Genomic DNA, 17,969 nt, shown 5'->3' with positions numbered 1-17,969 from the left:
TCAGTTGATGGACACTTGCGTTGCTTCCACTTTTCAGCTGTTGTGAATAATGCTGCTGTGAACATTCATGCACTTTGCGGGGACACATGTTTTCATTTCTCTTGGGTCAAATGGAGTTAAATTGCTGGGTCAAATGGTTGCATTACCTTTTATAAGCCTCAGATCTAGCCTTCAGAGGAGGAACTACTACTATGTCTTTCTCAGTTGAGGAAACTGAAACTCAGAGAGGTAGAACACTTGCCCAAGGCCGGCCACACAGTGAATAAATGGTGGAGCACGGCTTGGAACCCAGGCAATCTAGCTCAGATTCCATGCTCATCCTGCCTCCAGGGTCTCAGAATTTTTATTTTACCTAAGAGGTGGTCTAATTCACCCGATATTGGATCTCAAAAAGCTGGGCCAGACTCCTCTGTACAAAGGTAGCCCAGTCAGGAATGGAATCGGAGGAGCCCAATGGGAGCTAGCCAAGTATCCTATTCATCTCGTGGGGTGACCAAGGATCTGGGGAACCAAGAGAAGACTTAAGGTTAGGTCTTTTGAGTCCTCCCCAAAGATTTAATCCATTTTTGTGACAGTTTCTCCTGGACTACACTACCTTAAAGGTAAAATAAACAAGAGCTCCTGTAGGTAGTTTAGTGTGTGGCTCTACAGGTCAGCTGCCTGGGAGGGAGGAAGCCTCCATCACCTCTTTGTACCTGTGTTTCCTATTTGCACCATACTCCTGCTCTGAGGGCTATTCAAGCGCTGACTTGTCAGTTTTCTCCAAAGATGAGTTTTCAGAGAAGTGGAGAATGGGATAAGAAACCCTAGTGCAGGACTTCAGAGGTGCCTTGAGACGTTTACATGTCTGTGGGAGCAAGCTAGTCCAGATCCTTGCAAATTATGGAGGGAAAAAGTGGGACCAGGAGGGCGGACACTCTAAAAGTTAACCCTGTGGGGTCTGACCTTGGGGGCTGGGCAAGGAATTATGGTGCATTTCCATATCCCCCATGGATCCTCTCGATTTTGGTATCTCATTGCATTCCTTTATCTCTATTCTAGCTAAATAATTGAGCTGTGGGTAGTTCAAAGTCTGCAATTCTCATTCAGGACCCTGGGTGTTTTTGTTCACTGCTGCACAAAGTTCATTGCCTGGCACGTAGTAGGTAGGGTTGTTAGGTAAAATGCAAAAAGCCCAGTTAAAATTGGATTTTAAACAAAATATGAATTATTTTTTTCATAGTATGTCCCATTTGTTTACCTGAAATTCCTGTATTTTATCTGCTACATCTGCCAACCATACTAGTAGGGTCTCAAAAAATATTTGTGGAATTTGCCCTGGCCCTGCCCTAAACTTGCAGTGTGACCTTTTGGCCAACACTGAGTCCCTCTCTGGGCCTCAGTTTATCTGAAGAGTGGGGGTTTGGACAGTGACCACAGCGCAGAGATCACCAATGTAGGAAAGCGCTGGGTGAAATGCCAAAGAGCAGAAAGGGAGCTCGAGTCACGCGTACACCTACAGACTGGGTACCACGCGCGACTCCGCTCACCGGGGTTGGGGAAGTCCCGATCCCGCCCCTGAGTCGCTGGGACGGACCCAGGCTGTCGCCAAGGATACCTGGGTAGCCAGGAGCCCCTCCCCCACAAGGCCACGCATTTCCGCTGCGTTGGAGCCTTCTGATTGGACGGCCGTCTGGACGCTACCACCAGCCCAGAGCTCGCTAAGGGGTGGGGGCGGGGTCTTGTCCCCGTGGGACTCTCGCCCTGAAGACCTGTGCTAGCAACCTGTCTAGGAGAGGATGGGTTTTTTGCCTCACACAGAGAAAAAGATTGAGGCTCGGGTCGAAAGAGTTTCCACTGCTTCTCCTACTAGAGCTTATGTTCATGCCTCTCCCTGAGAAAAGAGGGGGCGGGAAAGTGGGCAACGCACCCCTACCCGGAGCCTATTCGGTCCCAGGATCTGGAGCGCCGGAAGTGTTGGCGACGTGTCAGTGCGCCCTACTCTAAACCTTCCCTCCCAGGCCACCTTTCCTATTCAGCTGCAGGATTCCGGGGCCGCCTGGGCGCTGCACCCCGCCACTTCCGCATTGAACCGCCGCTTCAACCGAACTCCCCACCTCTGCGCGCGCTCCCTCTCGAGCCTGTTGGTTGGGCTGGCTCCTGGGAGTAGCCACGCCCTTTCCCTCGCCCGGAAGCCAATGGACGGGCGTCTCCCGGCTGGGCGATGGGTAATTAATGAGGGCCGGGCGCTGATTGGCTGTAGGGTCGTGGGGGGCTGGGCGGCGGGGTAGGTTGTTCCTGAGGTGGGAGGCGGCACCCGTGGCTGAGAAGGAGGCCTGAGAGCGACATGTCCCCGGCGACTGAAGCAGAGCGGCCCGTGGCGCTGTTTTTCTGAGCCCTGGGCGGCCTGGCGGCCGACTGAGGACGAGGGTCGGCGGAGGCTGCCCCCGCTGTGGTGGCCGCCATGCTGGAGGCCCGGGCGGTTGAGGGAGCCGGCGTGGCGCTCCTGCAACTGCTATTGCTGCTGCTGCTGCCGCCGGCGCTCCGGGGGCCGGGGCTCGGCGTGGTCTGCTTGGCGGGGGCCGGGCTGCCCGAGAGCGTCATTTGGGCCGTCAACGCGGGCGGCGAGGCGCATGTGGACGTGCACGGGATCCACTTCCGCAAGGACCCTTTGGAAGGTCGGGTGGGCAGAGGTGAGAGCCCCTCGGCCGAGCCGTGGGATCCGGGGCCTGCCGTGCTGGGCGCAGTCGACCGAGGGCTGCGGGCTCTGAGCCCCTTCCTCGACCCTGGGGCCACGTCTCCGGAGCCAAGTCTGTCTCTGCGGTTTCCTCAGGGACCCGGTCAGAGCTCAGAGCCTGGCGCGGTCTCGAAGCTACGAAGAGAGATTGAGGCAGAGTTGGCGAGAAGTTATATTTGGACCTCACATCCTGCATTTTCTTAACCCCTCTCTTCCAGCCGATCTGGGAAACTAAAGACGAGGGCGGCTTGTTGCCACTTCGAGGCCTCACGGGTCGTAGGTTATTAGTGTCCCAGGCCTGGGTGGTTTTGCTGTGCTGTATTACGACCGTTCCTGCTAGATTCTTGCCATCCCAGAAATCGGCCGCCTTCCTTACCCCTTCTGCAGGAGCGGGGCTTGATTCTTAGCTGGAATAGAAAGGAATCTTCGAAGACGATGAGCCAGGAAAGTTTGATTGTAGCCTCCTCGTGCTCCCCCCTTTAGAGTGAGGACTATGTGTGCTCAAAAGTAGAAGCTGAGGCCACCCCAGAGGGTGGTTGTACTGAAGCCATCCTGCACGTGAGGCTGGTGGAGTGTCAACTGGGTCAGCCAGTGGAACCATCGGAGTATTCGAGAGTGTGTAGAGCGTGTAGCGCCTACCCTAAGAAGTCTTGAGGGGTAGGATTCCAGTGTATGGGGAAAATGATTCTGACTTAACTGACCAGCAACAGTAGTTTTCACAGAGCTGTGCAGTTCTCAAAGTTAGTGTAAGAATGGCGGGGTGGGGGTGGGGGGGAGCTGGCTAAAAATGCAGATTCCAGACCTAATAGATTAAACCCACGTTTCTGCACCAGGGGCTTCTGATGTTGGGCATCCTCAGACCAGACTTTGGGGAAAATCTGCTCTAGACTCTTTTCTTCTGTTAAGTGGGATTGGACAACAGGTTTAAGAGGGAAGTTCCTTATTTCGTGTGTTGGAAGGAGATTTATGTTGTATGCTGGGTTCAGAGGCTGCCAAATTGGCAGTGTGCCATCTTCAGAAAACTAAGAGACAGACTTTCTCTCATTCTTTCCACGATGCCCAGATTTGGCTCTTGCCTTTACGAAAGGGTTTAACTTAGTTCTTCCAAGTTAATTGCAGTGTCCCGGAGTTTGTTGTATTCGAGGGTTTATTGCTTCCATACATGTGAGGATGTTGGGACACAGGGCTCTTTTCTGAAGTTCTGTGTTTGTCTTGGAATTTACTTGGCCCTGGCATGTAGGTCTCAGTGGCCTGGGTTCAGCTGAGTCAGGGCCCCGGTCTTTAGCAGCTGTAACAGCAGCCAAAGCCAGACTTCACATAAGCACGAGGTCACTGCTGTCTCCATCCTGGACCCTTCCTCTTTCTTCATGGGTGTGGGCAGGGAGGAAGGAGCTCTTGAGGAAACTAGAGACCGTTTGTGGACTTTGCCTCTTGAGATAGGAATGGTGAGGACGCGTGCAGATGGTTTCTTTCACTTGACAGATACCAGGCTTTACATATTACGTGATCCTATTAGGTTTATTGTGCAGAGGAAAAAGCTAAGACCATGCAGGTTCAGTTCCCAGTTCAGAAATCCTGGTTTTAATTTGCTGGTGCAGGTGATTTGCAGGGGGAGGGTGTGGTGCTGGTCAGCAGTCAGCCAGGCTCTCTGTCCTTGGGTTATTGGCTCATGGTTGCAATTTCTTTGGAGGGTTTTATTGTAGCAGGTAAAATTACATGAGACCTACCAAAGCTCGTGTGTACTGGAATCCTGTCTTGGACCCCAGCCTTTGGGGTGCTCTATAAACAGAGGTTCCCTGCTCCACTCTGTCAGGGTGTAACAGACAGGGGCCATGAATTGTAGCGGTAGGAAAGGGTGGATGGAGAGTGGAGGCTGGTTGTCAACTGTGGCTTGGACCAGCCTGTTGCATCATTGCACTTACTGGGTTCCTGACTGAGAGTAGCATTTTGGTGGCCTTAGATCTGGGTCTTAGATTCGATTCAGCTTCCATTCTCCGGAGGCATCTCTGTAGTTTCTGTGCTAAGGAATCGGTGCCACCAAGGGAAGTGTAGCTGTTCACTCTGCCTTCCCTTCCCTGGCACTGTTTGGGTGGGATGTGCCAGGTATTTGGAGACCCTTGCTCCATGCAGCTATTACACTAATTGCAGTAGGAGCTGTATGTCTAATTTCTTTTGCCACATGCCGGCGATATTGTTTCCAGCATTGGTTCGTTTTATGTTGAATGGATTTAGGCATTTGTTGCCAAGTTAATCCAGATAAGGGTTTGGCCTGCTTTTGAACTTGGTGTTTCTCTATAGTGTCTTTGTAGTTCAGCATTCTTGTAACCGTGAGTGGCTTAGGGCACCTAGTGGCTTTTGCTTTCAAAGGCACTTCGTAATGTTTATTGAATTTCATTTCTGCCTTGAGGGTAGCTAGTGCTCACAGGAGATCCTCATAGCCCGGGAAAGGCTTTTTCAACTTGTGGGCTTCACCAGATGGAGATACCACTGTAGAGTGCTCAACTTGGGGCTTTGGCATGCTGCAAATTCCAGGTTCTTGCTCATTCTGGGTTCCTCCTGACTCAGGAGGAAAAGGCCTGGTTATTTGGCCTGAGGGCCCAGGACTTGGCCTGGTTTTAGGAGAGGCTATTTCCTCTTCATAGAAAGATATCTGCCAATCATTTGTATGACCTTGAAGAACAGGCTTTACCTCTCTGGGCCTTGTTTTCCTTCGTACTATAACTTCTCGTGCTCTAGAAATCAGTGACCTGAGTCTGAAAACTCTCTTGCCCAGAGTGGGTTTAAGTGTCTCTATCTTTCTCTGTTCTTGATAACCTTTCACATGAAGTTACAAGTAGGGCAGAACATGGTTCCAGAGGGGAAAAAAGGTGGCTAAGGGCCTGAACCTATTAGATTACTAATTCTGCAGGCCTAAGGAAGACCCTTTTCTGGGCAGCCTTCCTTTTGGCTGGGGAGGGATTTGGCTCTGGGGAGATTAGAGCATGAAAGACGCTGAGGGTCACTGCTGTGTCTGATTTGCTTAAGGCTGTGGGATTTGTTTAGAATTTTCTCTGCATACTTTCGCCTAAGAGGCCGGCTTCATCTGCAGGCCCTCTAAGTAGCAGAAGTTCACAGGTAGAGAACTTAGGTAGGTGGTATCCCCATTTTACAGGTGAAAAAACACCTAGAGATAATAATCTGTTCCAAATCATATAGTAGTTTGCAGAGCCAGGGTTCAAATCCAGGCCTGTCTTACTCTCAAACTGGAGCTGAATTTTTTAAGTCGCCTGGCTCCTCCATTGGCCTGAACTAAGTAAGAAACAGCAGACATAATGTAGGCCCTTTGGCCCTTCCTTTTTGATTAACCGAATCCTCAAGGTTCCCCGCCTCAGTGCATTCAGAATAATTCTTTATGGACTCGCCTTGCGTGAGAAGGAAGTGACTGAGAAGAATAAGCTAGCGGTCAGGTGGGAGGCCTAACCTCAGGGTGGCAAGGGTGGGGTGGCAAGGGTGGAGTGCCACAGCAGCTCTGCAGTGGTGGTCTCGTGTAGGACAGCTTCCAGCTCATTCTGGCTTTTTCACTGCTGTGGTATCTCACCGCAGTTTTCCAATTTTTTATTACTTCCATTTCCACTTGGTCCATTCCCTAAACTCCTGGGAGTGGAGGCATCTTTTTTTTTTTTTTTTGGTGCTTATTGTGTGCATATGCTTGCCTGGGTGGCATACCTTTATGTCTGTCTGTGTCTCTATGAGGCACTGTTAAGCTGTTTACAGATCTCCCTACATGCAACCTGTGGGATAGGTGTTATCCCCATTTTATAGGTGAGAAGACAAATCGTTCCACACCACATGGTAGGCGGCGGAGCCAGGATTCAAATCCAGGCCTGTCTTACTCTCACACTGGGGCTGAATTTTTCAAACAGCCTGGTTCCTCCATTGTCCCGAACTAAGAAGCAGCAGACAAAATGTAGGCCCTTTGGCCGCCTTCCTTTCTGGTTAACTGTCTGAGCTATATTGTGCCAACTTCAGCAGTGTGCTGACTGTGTACACGTCACTGTATTTTAGAGAGATCTGTTTAGCTGTGAATACCTAAAGTCTAAAGGGGAAAAAAAAGAAACCCTTTTTACTGCTGCATCACTTGGGACTTGGACAAATGCAACTTTGCATGTGGCAGATCTCCTGGGAAAGCCACTTGGGCTTTACAGGAAAAATATTTAAAGGTAATTCCAAGGTTGTTAAGTAGTTTTTATTCACATGGCTGAGTTTTGTGAGTTGTGAGACTGCGGCTCTTACAGATTACATTACTGTCAGTTTCTCACTTTTTCCGCTCACGAGAAAGAAAGAAAGAAAAAAGATTCCCCACACATGTACAAAATTTCCTGTGTGTGTAAAAAGCAAATGTAGTTAATGTTCCAAATTTGTAAGGATCATGGTCCTCCTGGAAGAAGGGAATTCTTAGAGCTCAAGTGGAAGAGAAATAGCAGTCTTTTAATCTTCATGGTATAAGGGTTTGAGCCTGGGAAAGAGCTGAGGCATGTTGGCAGTCCATCCTTTGTAGTGCTACTTGGCCACCCTTTGATTTCTTGAGAAGAAATAAAAAGAAAAAAGCCTGAAGACAAAAGCGCAATGAGTTTCCTGTTGCATTGTCTCATCAGGTCCATCTGATGTCACGGCTAACTGTTCACTTACAGGAACTGTTAACAGTTATGTTTATTTTTTTGAGGGCTTGACCTTAGCCACTGGCTCTTTTAGTTACTCTTTCACCTTCCTTAGAGATAAAAGATCCTGTTGGAGTTGTGGTGATTCAGATGATAAAGCTCCAGGGATGACTGCTCTCGGACATCTCCCAAAGGATCTAGGTGCCAAATGTCTTCAGAGTCATCATGTGAGATTGGAAGGTGGTCTTGAAATCTTAATCCCAGGCTGGAGGAGAGACTAGGCGGGTGTACTGAAATCATTGCTAAATCTGCAGTTTGGAAAGTAGATTATGGAGCACTGGGAAACCGCATTGTGTTTACAGGATAAAGGAGTCAGAGAGGCTACTCTCTGAAGGAGGAAGCGTAGCTATTCATCTCTGAGGCTGGGGTGCAGTCAGTGTCTAATATTTGAGGCAAGACCCCAGTTTAATTTGTTATGTGGTTGGGGGAGAAAAACGTGTAATCTTGTCTCCTACTAAGGTTGGGGGAAGAGGGCTGGGGGCAGTAGAGGTTTTTGGCTTTTTGATACTGACTCAAGGTATGTAACTTTTTACCCTTTTTTTTTTTTTTTTTTTTTTTTTTTTTTTAATGTAAGCTTTACCCTCAGTGTGGAGCATGAACACTCATGACTCTGAGGTTAAGAGTCACATGCTGTATCAACTGAGCCAGCCAGGCACCTCTAACTTTTTACTTTTACCCTGCCTTATTCCTTATCAGTGTGTGAGATGGGAAAGGTGGCTCCCCCAGGCCTTGGGCATCTTAGGCCAGAGGTGCCAATAGGACCTTGGCAGATTTTTTTCCTGCGAGGATGGCTTAGCCCTATGGAAAGAATAGCATGGCTTCACTGCTGCTCAGGCACCTCCTTAGTTGCTGTTTGTTGGTTCAGCGAATCATCTTGAGTGCCTGTTTATGTGCCAGCGACTTTGTTAGGTGCTGGGGCTACATTAGGAACTTTTTGGTTCTAAACTCTTTTGGATTAACTGGGGATACGTTCAGGAGAGAGTAGGTGAGGTTGAGTTTTGTGAGTTTGTGGGAAGTAAGGTGCTTGCATGTAAAAGAAATTAGAGAGTATCATGCCGTTCTTTTTGTGAGCATGTTTCTCTGGTATTTACCACCCTTGGAACTTTGTGAATGAAAATTATAAAAAGCAACTAAGCTGGTATCTTATTTGTAGTAAAGACAATGCAGAATGACTTGCCTAACATTTCCTGTTTGTTTTAGATCCTTGAGCTTTTCTGAATGAAAAAAACTCTTTGAACTTAATGGTCTTGCAGAGTTCTTGGCCATCCCCCCCTGTTTTATGAGGTTTCTCTGAAGCTCCCCTCTCAGGGAGCCAGGAGCTGTAGCTTTTGCCTGTTTTCTTCCTGTCACTCTCTGCGGTTGAGGAAAGTCATTTTAACAAGCTTCTAAGAAGTTCTTCTCTGAGGGTTAGGGAGCTGTTGGGGTGATTAGTGTTTGGTTTCTTTCACTTTTTCTTCCTTAGAGCCATTAGGCTCTCTGATGCTTGCCTTTGTGTCTGGTCACTTTAAAGCCAGATGCAGAGGGGGTGGCTCCTTCCCCTGGGAGGGTTACTAGCATTGCCCCAGAAATGGCTCTGGCAGTTGTGGGGTCTCTGCAATTTTTGTGTGTCTTGCCTCTGATGTGGTGTCTCTTTGTCTTTTGTCCCCAGCCTCCGACTATGGTATGAAACTGCCAATCCTGCGTTCCAACCCCGAGGACCAGATCCTGTATCAAACAGAGCGGTACAATGAGGAGACTTTTGGCTACGAAGTGCCCATCAAGGAGGAGGGGGACTACGTGCTGGTGTTGAAATTTGCTGAGGTCTACTTTGCACAGTCCCAGCAGAAGGTGAGGCCTGGTCAGTGGGACATTGCCACTCTTGGATAGTCCCCTGCTATGGGCCAGAGAATGTAAGAGCCTCCCCAGAAGGGAGGAACAGGTGAGCTTTGAGGAGAAGCTGGATTCCTTCTGCCCCTCGAGAAGCGATGTCCCATTGCTCACAAGGCTGCACTTGCCTTGGGGGTTGGTGACAGAAGGCAATGCCAGAATCTTAGTTCTTGGCAACTAACTGATCCTGGTCGTCTTCCTTACTTGTCAGCACCTTCTTGTTTTTTAGCCTTATTCTTTTCCTGTCTCTTCTTATGAATTTCCTTCTTTCCATGTTGAGCTTTTTTTTTTTTTTCCATGTTGAGCTTTTTGTTTATATTCTTTGTTTCCTAAGGCCAGTATGAGACCTTGACCATGAAGGAACATGGCTTTGATTTGGCTCATGTAAAGAACTCTTTACCCTTGACTATATCCAGCTCTTTCATTTTAAAAATTATTTCTGAACTTGAAGCCCAAGCAGGTACGTGATGTCCAGCTGCTAAAGGGAGTATGAAGCTGATGGTTTTGACATTGTCTCTCTTTCTTTTTTTTTTTAATCGTGGAAGGTATTTGATGTGCGACTGAATGGCCATGTCGTGGTGAAGGACTTGGACATCTTTGATCGTGTTGGGCACAGCACAGCTCATGATGAAATCATCCCCATGAGCATCAGAAAGGGAAAGCTGAGTGTCCAAGGGGAGGTGTCCACCTTCACAGGGAAACTCTACATCGAGTTTGTAAAGGTAATGCTCTCCCTCTGCCTTCCCAGCTGAGGAGATGTTTAAAAGAGTGGGGGTGGGGGAATGTTTACTGCTGTGTGGTGCTGACCCTGGTTCTCCCATTTCCCAGGGGTACTATGACAATCCCAAAGTTTGTGCACTCTACATCATGGCTGGGACAGTGGATGGTAAGTGGTGTTTTTAACTTGCTTTTTTGCCTTGGTCTGAAGGATATGATTGAGGAAAGCCTTGGGGGAATAATTTAGCCATTCACTTTTGTATAAACACTTAAAGCCAAATTGTGGGGAATCCAAAGTCAGATGGATGGGGATGGAGTGCAGCATGGTGCTGACCATAGCTTTGGAGTAAGGTCTGTGTTCAGATTTTGCTGCTGCCACTTAATCAGCTGTTTGGTTTTGGACAAATTCCTTTAAGGTCACTGTAAATGGGGCTTAATAATGGTACCTACTGGTGTGCCTTGACCCTTCTAGTCTTGGAATCGCCTAAAACCTGTCCTTATTCTCTTTCTTTGACATCAATTTCCTGGGGGCAGAAAGGGAAAAGGCAAAAGAGGGAGGAGTCTTTCAGCGTTTCGGTGTGCTCTCGGGCATTACTCAACCGCACTGGACAAAAGTCCACTTCCGAATGTCTCCTTGTCCTTGGGATCCAGCCTTAGGATATATCACTTTCTCAGCATTGAGATGATCCTGGCTGCCAGCTTCCCAGGCTGATTTTTGCACAGAAAGCTGGTGTCTTAGTGACTTTTCTCTTCCATTCGGCCTCTGTACCCTTTCCCGAAACTCATCCTTAATGCAACAAGGAGCTCATCCTGTTGTCTTGATGTGTCCCAAGATGCTGGTGTTATGACATCTAGGCAGATGTCTTGCCACAAAAACAGATTTGTAGCTTGAGTCCCTAAGGAGCAGGCAGAACAGAGGGGTGGTGTGTGCTGACAACCCAGGGCCCTGTAGCTCAGCTTTTCCTCAGTTGCTGTGTGAATCAGAAGGGCACATGGGATTGTGGAGGCTGCAGAAGGGATTTGAAAAGGTTAAGTTTTGGGTGTCGAGTCATTGCCACTGTTCAGTCCATCCTCACGGTTCTGAAGAAGGAGAAAAGGAAGGTGATAGGAAGCCTCCCTGGGGTAGGGCTTCTACTACATTTTAGTTAAATCTAAAAAAGACTGGTGTTTACAGCCATCTGCTATTCTCTAGGCCAGGAGTTGTTTCTGCTACATCTGTTTTTTTGCTGTAGACCTTGCATAGGTCATAGCATCTCTTTATTGTGGCTCATTTATGGCTCTTAAGGGTCTCACTTAAATGGTGTGGGTCTTGGGGCACCTGGGTGGCTCAGTCGGTTGAGCATCCGACTTTGGCTCAGGTTGTGATCTCATGGTTTGTGGGTTCGTGCCTTGCGTCAAGCTCTGTGCTTGACAGCTCGGAGCCTGGAACCTGCCTTGGATTCTGTGTCTCCCTCTCTGCCCCTCCCCTGCTCGCACTCTGTCTCTCTCTCTCTCTAAAATAAATAAACATTAAAAAAAAATTTTTTTTTTTTAAATGGTGTGGGTCTTACTTAAAAGATGTCTACTTTCTTGTGTCAGATGTACCAAAGCTGCAGCCTCATCCAGGACTGGAGAAGAAAGAAGAGGAAGAAGAAGAAGAAGAATACGATGAAGGGTCTAATCTCAAAAGACAGACCAATAAGAATCGGGTGCAGTCAGGCCCCCGCACGCCCAACCCCTATGCCTCGGACAACAGCAGCCTCATGTTTCCCATCCTGGTGGCCTTTGGAGTCTTCATTCCAACCCTCTTCTGCCTCTGCCGGTTGTGAGAACAAATACCATCCTGAACAGGGTGAAGGGGTGTGGGAAAGAAACCGAACATGTTGGTTTTGGTTTCTGTATTTTTCACAGTGATTAACAGACAAACAAACAAACAAAACCACACACAAAAATTAAAGGAGAAAAAAAGAGGCAGAGTGGGTAGAGAGCAGCCCTTATCCACCACTGGTCCCAGCCCTGCTTCAGTCCTCGTGCTCTCTTTGTGGCTGGCCCCAGCCGTCTCTTTCCTCTCCAGGGTACTTAAGGTGAAGCAGATCCTCCATGTTCAAGGAGCCCCATCTGCACACCTAGTGGAAAGGACTCTGAACCCAGAGCAGACGTGGTTCCTTTTTTTAGGTTAGAAATTAACAGCAGGGAAATGTCATCTTATTACCTGAGAAGACCAGCGCTGGGAGTTGGGTATGTTCTGAAGTTATGTCCAGATAAGTTTTCGGATGTCCTGGGATTGAAAGTGTGTGTGCTTTGTGTATGTGTGAAGGTGTATAATTTGTATGATAAAGACGAAAACAGAAGGGGGATTAAAAAAAAAAAAAAAAGAAAAGAAAATTAGATACTTCCTTACTTGGAAGCCTTTCTGGTTTCAGCCCAGTGATGGTTCCACCTTAAGTGTTTGCGCTTTGTCATTGCTTGTCTCCCTGACATATGCCAGTTAGAGGACTGTCTGGTATCCAAGACGATTAGTTTATGTCAGGTCCTCAAGTTGCCTCTGACTTGTTACCACAACAAATCATTTTGATTTCAGTGCCTGTTGGGGACTTTGATTTCTTCTCATTTTTTTCCCCCTTTAATCTGGCCCATTTGAAATCTCTTCTCTCTCTCTCTCAATCATCCCGCTAAGTTATTGCCAAGAAGGGAAGGCGACCTGGGGATTTGGGGTTCCCTCTGCTCGAATGTCTTATCCTCTACCACCTCACCTTGTTGGTACCTCCCTCCCTCCCTGGATCTCTGAGCCAGCAGCCAGGAGGACCTGACCCAGCAGTTCTTTTACTGGCCCCTTTGTAGGGTCTTGCTGCCAGGGGACAGGGATGCTTTCCAGCCTGCAGCAACAGAACACTTGACCTTAAAAGTCTTTTCTGGTCTTTGGATTAGAAAAGGCTTATGTTAGCATAACTTAAGAGCCACCTCAGAGACTTGAGCCCTACTAAGTGACTGACCACTGTTTAGAGTGTCTATCTAGTATCTGATGTTCATTTGTTCCCATGTCCTTCTGTGTCACAAGTCAACCAGTTTTGGTTTATGCCTAGAGCTGCCCCAAGAAATTAGACTCATTGTCTATATCTGGCCCACTGGCGCCTCTTCCCGATCCTAGCAGTCTACCCCTTTCCTTTCATTTCCCTGTCTGAGCTGCAGTTGGGTTCTTGGTGTGACGGAGCTGAAAGATTTCTAGTCAGCCATAGTCCTGGCAGCTCTGAAGCCAGCCTTAGCATCAAGTGGCTGTCTTCAATTCCCTGGAAAAACTTGTACAGGAAATGAAGGTTCCCTGTTGCCTTTCTTTCTGGTCACTGTTATTCTTTTCCCAGTTAGAGCAACAATGAGGGAGGACCCAACCAAGCTACACAGAGTTTTGTGGATGGAAAGCAGCAGGGTTAGCTTCCGCTTGGGCTAGAGCAGCATAGAATCTCAGACCAGGCTCATCTTTTTAGAATGTGTTTAATTTTGTCTTTTTTTTTTTTTTTTTTTTTTTAAATGTGTTTGAAGAGCTCCACGCATTTGAATTGCTTATGTGACAACGTAAGTAGCTCTTGGGCTCATGGTCTGGGTTTTGGCTCTTAATGAGTTACTCTGGGCCAGCATTTAGTCCTTTGAGAGTGGGAGCCCTTTATTTTAGCTGTGACTTAGGCCTCAGTAGTAGGGGATTGAGTCAGGCATCTGGATGACTGTGGCCTGAGGCCGCAATAAGAGGAACATTTCCTGGAGTGCTTCACAAAGCTCCCTGCTTTGAAGGATGGCATCCTGTAGCCTTGGTCTGGGGCACCCCTTGCCCAGGGCAATGGACGTCCTGACTAATTGGGCTTCTGACAGTGGCTTTGGTTCCCCTTCCATCAGATCTCCTCAAAGCTGTAGGCCACTGTCAATGGAGTAGACAAGAGGAGGAAGGAGGACTCGCTGCCTCCATTTTGCCTTGTTTGTTAGTTTGCCTGGGTCTTTGAGGAAGGAGGGGTCCCGCCTACTCACCTCAACCCATCCCTTCAGTGACTCAGAGTCTCAGAAGGAAACCCTGGCTCCTGGGGCCATTTCCTAATGGTACTGTAAGCCAAGCAGCTTTGCTTCCAAGCCCACCCCTGTTTCCAAGCTCACTCCTTTCCCCTGAGCCCAGGGATAGGGATGGGCATTTTCCTCTGCTTCTGTCCGAAAGGAAGGAACATCTTTCTATGGCTCACAAAAACTAAAGGAGAAGTGAGGAAACAGGAAGAAGTATGGTGGGGGGCTGGGGTAGAGTCCCCTGGAGCCAAGTCCACCCAGCTAACAGCTGCCCGGGGCTGGTCATAGCTGGCCCATGATGCTGAACTTGAAAGCTTTTTTTTTTGTTCGGGGAGGGGGGGGGCCTCCTTCAAGATGATATAGGTACATGAAGTTTAGGTTAAAGGGGTGGGGTGGGGCACTCTTTATTTTTATTTTTGTATTGTGTACGTCACAAATTGCTCCGTTCGTCGTTTGCTTTTTGCACTGTTTGTTCTCCTGCCTGTATTTTGAGCTAGTGCTAGGACCAGGCAGCTACGCTGTAGGGAGTCTATGTGGGGTTGGGGAGGTGATGAGGGATGCCACTTAGCTCTGGGGAAGGGGAGGCCTGGACTCTTCTACTGGAACCATGCACTGTCCTAGGTTTTTAGATCTCCCTGAGCCCAGCTGGCCAAAGCCAAGAGCAGACGGCCAAGATGAAACTCCTTTTGCCAGGAATGTGGCTTCAGTTCAGTTTCTGGGTGGACCACATTAAGATGTTCTGCTGGGGATAGACTGAGAGTCTTCAGTGTAGCTCTGATTTGGGTCAGGGGCCAGCTGGCCTTTTTGGGTTTCACTCATGCTGACTGAAACATCCTGCCAGGAAATAATCTGTGGGACTCACGTCCCCTAAACCAGATCCATATTTCTGTAACATCTCCACTATGGAGGAGAAGCTGCTCAGTGGATATCTTGAATTCTGGTGACTTGAAAAATGGTTATCTTCGAGTGTTAGTGGTGTTAGACTCCCGGGTGGTGGGGGTGGGGGCGGCACAGGGCCTGTAGGGTCACTACCGGCTGGTTTGAGAATGTAACCTTTTCTCTTTTTTCCACTGTTTGCCTGAGAGATACTGGCCTGAAATTGGGAGAGCACATTAGAGGTCAATTAGGCTTTGAAGAGATGGGGTGAAGTTCAAGTTAAGTTTACCTGCCCCTTTCTGTGTCTGGAAACTAATCTGGTTTTGGAATTGTGTTTTGACTTCTTTATCTTTTTAGAGAAGCTTCTGTTTTAAGGAATTTCTCTTCCTTCTTATCCTGCTTCTACTTTCTCCTGGGAAGACCTGGCTTCTAGAATCTCAGTTGAACTTCAGAAAACAGCAGCAGTATTTTCCCTTTCCTAGCACATATACTCCTTTCTCTAGAAATTGGCTCACCTTGGGAAGACCAGGGAAAGAGTCCACGGGTTCTCTACCCTCCCTGGAGATTGGGGCAGGACCCACCCCGGTCAGCACAGTGCCTTTTCCTCTCCTGCTCTGAGCCAGGGTGGGCATTCCCTTTAGATTCAGGTCTGGGCAGGGGTCTTACAGTCCCTGCCGTGGGGCTGCTTCCCCATCCCTTTCTCCCCCTCCCCTTTGCTGGCTGGCTCTAACCTAATTCAAGTGTCTTCTTGCCTCGAGGAGCCTTAATGGCATCAAGTGGCAACATGTAATATTGTCCTCTATGCCTCTCCAAAGGACCTAGGAGAGCAGGTGAACTTTCCAAAGTGAGAGAGTAACAGATGCTCCTGTTCAAAACAAGGGGAGGAGGAGGAGATGCTTGGGCCTCCTTCTGCTGTGGCCCTGGGGGAAAGGAGCCTGGGGTAAGGCTCAGTGATAGTGCGGAAGCAGAACCAGAAACACCCGGGATCTGTTCAGAAATCTTAGAAGTCTGCTTCTCTTCTATGGAAAGATATAATTAGGGATCAAAGAGCTCTAAAAATATTGCAAAGAAGCCTTAATGTTCAAGCTTCAGAGAGATCAGAGTAATTTCTCCCGTTCTGTCCGAGTTAGGACTCTTTCTGTATTTAGACCTCTTCTGGGGCAAGAGGGCTAGATTTCCTCATTTTATTACGAGACCAGATTGGCATCAGTGGGTCAGCTGCCCAGCTAGGGCGGATTTCTCCTTTGTACGTGGGTGGCTTGCTGCCGATCTAGTTTGTCCTTCCCCAGCTGCCTTTTGGGTGGCCTGCCTTCGGCTGCCAAATCATTTTGATAAGAGCAGATAATTTGGGGACTGGATGGACTGGCAGAAAAAGAGCAGGATGGATCTCTTGGGACAGTCCCCTCCCACCCCCCACCTCCTCCAGGATCATAAAGACAAGGAGCCAGGATTGTGCCGGCAGCCAGGGAAACAGTAGTCCTGTTAGAGTTGGCAGGGAGGGCCCTGGCACCTCTCACATCCAGGCAGTCTTGTGAGGTGGGGGCACACAGCACCAGGAGAAGCAGAACTTCGTTCTCACCTCTATTTTGAGCTTCAGTGCTTTATTTCAGTATGAGGGAAAACAACAACAAACTGAAGTGTGCTTTCCGTCCTTTGAAAGGACAACTGTCAGGAAAGGAGAGCCGAGTTGCCAGGTGGGAGGGGAGAATTGGCAGGGAGAGTCTTTACGGCAAAACCAGGAATGAGGCGTTCTTGACTCCTCTTCCCTGGCGTGTTACGATCCAGGGAATGAAAAGAAATTTGACCCTGGATTAGTTCCCTCTTTGGATCCTCCTTCCACCATGTTCTCACACACTAGGACCAGCTGCCCATTCTGAGCTCAGAGCAGCCTCTTCAACAATTATTGGCCTAACCTGGCTTGTCAGGAAACCACCCCTGCCTCCCTTCCCCCCCTCCCCCCCCACCCCCGCATTGGGCCTGGCTGCTCTGTTCTATACCAAGTACTGGAGAAGAGTGGCAAGTTCTTAGTAGGCCTGGTAGCTCCTAGATTCCCATCCTCTCCCTGCCGCGGCGAAACAAACTGTAGCCACAACATGCATTTACAGCAGCACAGTGAGATGTGATTGAGGGGCTTTGAACCTGGCTGGCCCGGGAAAGCAGTGGGGGGTGGATAGAGCTGTCTTTCCTTCTGGGCTGTCTCCATCTGTCCCTACCCCTTACATGCCCCATCCTACTCCCACCAAAAAGTAAAAAAATCAGGATGTTTTTCACTGTCCATTGCTTTGTGTTTTAATAAACAATTTGCAGTGACACTGTTGAGATTGAGTTTGAACTTGATTGCGAAGAGGTGAAGTGATTGGGTGGGAAAAGGGAGACATGGGGGCTCACTTAGCTGCAAAGGGCTCTCCTGGGACAAGACCAGCGGCTTTTGTCCATTTTAGCCTCGTGTCTCTTGCTTTTGTTTTCGCCGGGATGTTTGGTTAAGAGAATGAAGTTCTGTAAAACTGCCTGGCCATTTCAGCCAGCAGTGCATTCAAGGAAAAATAAACAGTTGTTTTGTTTTGTTTCCACTTTCACTGGAATGCCAGGCCATGACTCGACTCTCCCTCCCAATGCACATCTTTCCCTCAGCTTCCATGACAGCCTGTGGACAGACCGAGCCCTGGGACGATTTTCTCTGCTTTCTCCTTTTCAGGTGTGTTGTCAGTGTTGAGTATACATTGGGAAGGATGTATATGCAGAAAGAGCAGGAAGGATTTTTTCCCCCTGTAATGAATCTACCTTGTTCACAGCTGAGGAGCATGAAACTCAAAAAACTTCATTTACCCCAGGCTAGTCAGTAAACAGTGAAGCCAGGTTTCACATTCAGTCTATCTGCCTGCAAAGCCCCTGTTCTCTCTAAGCTATAAGGATAATTGTGGATATCCCTTAATGGAGCCCTTGAAATGGATGAGGCACAATGCCAAGCACTTTTACAGAAGTTATTTCTGTTTAATCTTCCACAAAACAGTTGGTATTAGCCTTACATAGGTGAAGTGACTTGCCCAAGGCCATAGAGCCAGCCTAGACGGAGCTAG

The 17,969-nt window shown here is 48.5% G+C and overlaps 1 protein-coding gene across 2 annotated transcripts; it reads left to right on the top strand.

The window, feature by feature from the left end:
* The first annotated feature begins 1,950 nt into the window (after positions 1 to 1,950).
* MLEC (malectin) lies at positions 1,951 to 17,463 on the top strand. Of its 2 annotated transcripts, none has more exons than XM_040443688.1 (5): positions 1,951 to 2,207; positions 9,062 to 9,240; positions 9,825 to 10,001; positions 10,108 to 10,165; positions 11,575 to 17,463. In XM_040443688.1, the coding sequence occupies exons 1-5, from the start codon at positions 2,204 to 2,206 to the stop codon at positions 11,802 to 11,804; spliced, it is 648 nt and encodes a 215-aa protein (XP_040299622.1). In that variant the 5' UTR covers positions 1,951 to 2,203; the 3' UTR covers positions 11,805 to 17,463. The 2 variants fall into 2 exon arrangements, with proteins under 2 accessions (XP_040299622.1, XP_040299621.1); XM_040443687.1 differs by lacking the exon at positions 1,951 to 2,207 and adding an exon at positions 2,289 to 2,672.
* Positions 17,464 to 17,969: the final 506 nt, after the last annotated feature.

The sequence above is a fragment of the Herpailurus yagouaroundi genome, unplaced genomic scaffold (genome assembly GCF_014898765.1).
Source record: "Herpailurus yagouaroundi ecotype Mexico unplaced genomic scaffold, PumYag 191, whole genome shotgun sequence".
In the NCBI taxonomy this organism is placed as follows: domain Eukaryota; kingdom Metazoa; phylum Chordata; class Mammalia; order Carnivora; family Felidae; genus Herpailurus; species Herpailurus yagouaroundi.
The sequence above is the reverse complement of the archived record's forward strand: the minus strand, read 5'-3'. Positions and strand labels throughout refer to the sequence as shown.